The sequence below is a fragment of the Haplochromis burtoni genome, unplaced genomic scaffold (assembly GCF_018398535.1).
Source record: "Haplochromis burtoni strain Fernald_Lab_line unplaced genomic scaffold, NCSU_Asbu1 Contig_2405, whole genome shotgun sequence".
Taxonomy (NCBI): Eukaryota; Metazoa; Chordata; class Actinopteri; order Cichliformes; family Cichlidae; genus Haplochromis; species Haplochromis burtoni.
Genome location: NW_024584766.1, coordinates 3,967 through 7,364, shown reverse-complemented (window position 1 = coordinate 7,364; position 3,398 = coordinate 3,967). Strand labels below are relative to the sequence as shown.

At 42.6% G+C, this 3,398-nt stretch overlaps 1 protein-coding gene across 1 annotated transcript in view; it reads left to right on the top strand.

Moving 5' to 3' along the window:
* Positions 1–206, top strand: part of LOC102310565 (echinoderm microtubule-associated protein-like 6) — a gene marked incomplete at its 3' end in the record, with an annotated part of 5,650 nt that extends 5,444 nt beyond the window's left edge. The window contains 1 exon segment of the mRNA XM_014331410.2: positions 69–206. Coding sequence (XP_014186896.2) covers positions 69–206 — 138 coding nt within the window.
* Between the last annotated feature and the right edge of the window lie 3,192 nt (positions 207–3,398).

Sequence of the window (3,398 nt, the reverse complement as noted above, 5' to 3'; positions counted from 1 at the left end):
TGTGTGTGTGTGTGTGTGTGTGTGTGTGTGTGTGTGTGTGTGTGTGTGTGTGTGTGTGTGTGTGTCAGGTTGTGGAGTCTGGTGGATCACGCCCTCATCGCTCGCTGTAACATGGAGGAGGCGGTGCGCAGTGTGGCGTTCAGCGTGGACGGATCCCAGCTGGCTCTGGGCATGAAGGACGGATCCTTCACTGTGCTGAGAGTCAGGTGACACACACACACACACACACACACACACACAAACAATCCATTAACTGACTCTATATCACTACACATACCACTGCCTTTGTAAACATGATGATGCTGCTTTATGGACAGTCCTACTCTCAGGAATCCTGCTCATGTTGGTTACTTTATATCACTCAAGGTCACTCACTCATACTGTAAACTGTAAAGCTGCTACGTTAGTCATTCTAAACCACTTCAAGGTCACTTTAAATCTCAATTGTGAGTTGTAAATTTAGACTGTTATTGATCCTTTTTACTTTCAAGTGTATACTTACTCCCTTTACCCTAATATTTATTTCTCACTCTTCCCATAGTTATTGTGGTTTTTTTGCACTGAATGGAACTGGAACCTCGTCGTCTCATCTCTCTATATACTGTACTGTATATAGCAGAGACGACAATAAAGATTACTTTGACTACTGTCACTCTTTTTGACTTTTAAGTCTGCAGTCTCAGATCATCACAGCCCTGCCACCCAGCACTATCAGCAGTAGGAGCAGCAGCAACAGCTACATTGTACCCCATCAGGTAAACACCGTGATAAGAGAGTTATATAGTATGATGTGATTCCATATTGGATTAGATTCTTAAAGAATGTGGGTTGTTGTTCTTCAGCCGGGTTCTATGTGCCCCTTTTTAACATTGAGCACCCACCCCTTAAAACATCTCTGCACGGCCCTGTGGTGAACAACCCTGACCCTGCTGAGGATGCACCTGGGATTATGTTTTCTCACTTGCCCAAAGTCGACGAAACCTTTCCTTATCAAATATAGTAGCCTACTTCTGGCAACAAAACAAGACAAACGTGTCAAGATGATTAACTGTTAACTGCAGTTTTGCAAACTTTGGGACTCAATTTGGCCACAAAACTGACAAAGGGACCCAATTAAAATGATGGAAGATAATGTGTTGGAATAGTGCTCAGAAAAGTTATGGAGTAGTGCCAGAAAGTAATGTAACACAAGGGTTGTAGATTAAAAAAGGATTTCAGTGCAAGCAGGACTGATAACTTACTGGGGAAAAGTATTGACAGAAACATTACAATGATATCTGAGATAATATTGACAGGATTAGATGAAACTTTATTTATTTATTGCACATTTTAGTGAGTCTATTACACAGGGATTATTGCACAGTTGAATATAAAAAAATATTACAAATATTGCACAGTGGAAAAAAAAGCACTACAGCTCAGTTGTTCCCACCCTCCTTTGTCCTCCTGTTTCTCCTCCCTCTCCCCTCAAACAAGTAGTTAAACAGTTTGATAGCGTGTGGGACAAAGGAGTTCTTAAGTCTGTTGGTTCTTGATTTTAGGAGAAGCAACCTGTCACTGAATAGGTTCCTCTGGTTATTTATGACCATGTGCAGAGGATGCCCAGCATTGTCCTTAATGTCCAGGAGTTTCTTGTTCTTTTCTCTGCCACTGTCACCAGAGTGTCCAACTTCATGCCAACCACAGAGCCAGCCTTCCTGACTAGTTTTTCCAGTCTGGATGAGTCCTTCTTTGCTGTGCTGCTCCCCCAGCACAACACAGCAAAGAATAGTACTCCGGCAACCACCGACTGGTAAAACATCCTCAGGAGCTTCCTGCAGATGTTAAAAGACCTCAGCCTCCTGAGGAAGTACAGTCTGCTTTGGCCTTTTTTATACAGGTGCTGCGTGTTGCGTGAACAGTCCAGTTTGTTGTCCACCCACAGCCCGAGGTACTTGTATGCGTTGACCACCTCCACCTCCTCTCCCTTTATCTGAACTGGCAGTGGACCTGGTCTGGACCTCCCGAAGTCCACAACCATTTCCTTGGTCTTTGAGGTGTTGAGTTGTAGGTGGTTTGTGTGACTCCAGGTGTCAAAGTTCCTCACCAGACACCAGTACACCTCTTCCTTCCTGGTCCACTGTGTTGACAGAGGGGTTGGAGGAGGGGGATGTCATAGGATGTCATGTGACTTTCGCGCATTGCATTGTAGGTACGCGTAGCAAAATCAAAACACTGCATCAAGACCTAGCACTCTGCCCTCGACCTAAGACGACTCCGACCCCAGCCTCCGCTTGCAGCCTTTTTATTGAAATGACACATCACCCATTGTAAACCCCATGTGGTGTGTCGTAAAAGTTAAAAGCGCTGTGTGTGTATGCATGTGTGAGCCTGTGTGTGTGTGGGTGTGTGTGTGCACGTGAGTGAGTGTCTTTCTGTGTGCGTGACTTTCTGGTTACAACTGTTTTAACAACATCCTTGGTCATAAAAAAAAGTTCCTCTCCCCTCACCTTGTATACGGCTCAGTTCCTGTAATGGTTCACCATACACAAACACAGGTAAGGCCATAAATGGCAAGAAGTGAACATCCTCACTAAATAAGGACAGAGAACCTTCACATTAGGGTTGGGTATCGTCACTGATTTCTAGAATCGATTCAATTCCGATTCACAAGGTCCCGAATCGATTCGATCCACGATTCAATTTAATTCGATTTGATTCGATTCAATTCGATTTGAATCTGGGAAAGCCAGAAATATTATAATTCAGATCAGTACATTTACATATTTTTGTATCTATAAAAAGGAAGCTGACACACGCAAGACTTTATCAAAGGTGTAAGCATCACAGCAGATGCCTTTGTGTCAAAGTAGCTGAGGATAAAACACAGAAAAACATGAAGGCGACTTTCCTGGCCTGTGATTTTATAAAAATCTTCTGCAGTAGATCAAAAACGAAAGAAAACCATTAATCAACACATGAACATTACCTCTGAAGTTACAGCGGTTTTATTAGAGACACGGCTAAGCGTTTTGCATTTTGCGTAATTTTAAAAAGTTTAAATTTGTTCTGTATTGAACGGCAGAAATTAGGTTTTCTTTTCGGAAGTATATAAAACGAAAAGAAAAAAAAACGTCGGCCGACAGCGCTGTAAACAACGGTAGACTTGTGCGTAACAAGCAAGCGAATAATGAAGAAAACAGATTTTTAGACGGGAAACTGTTCTTGAAGTACAGAGAGAGAGAGAGAGAGAGCTGTGCATCGTGGTCGAAGCAAAACAGTAAAAGTAAGAGTGAATACATGACGATGTTTATGTGAAGCATAGTTTGGATCTTCTTTTGCTGCTGGTTCGGTCAATATTGTTTGGAGAGAGATAAAACTAACAGCTTTAGAATCAGCTCATAAAGGGAACACAAAGC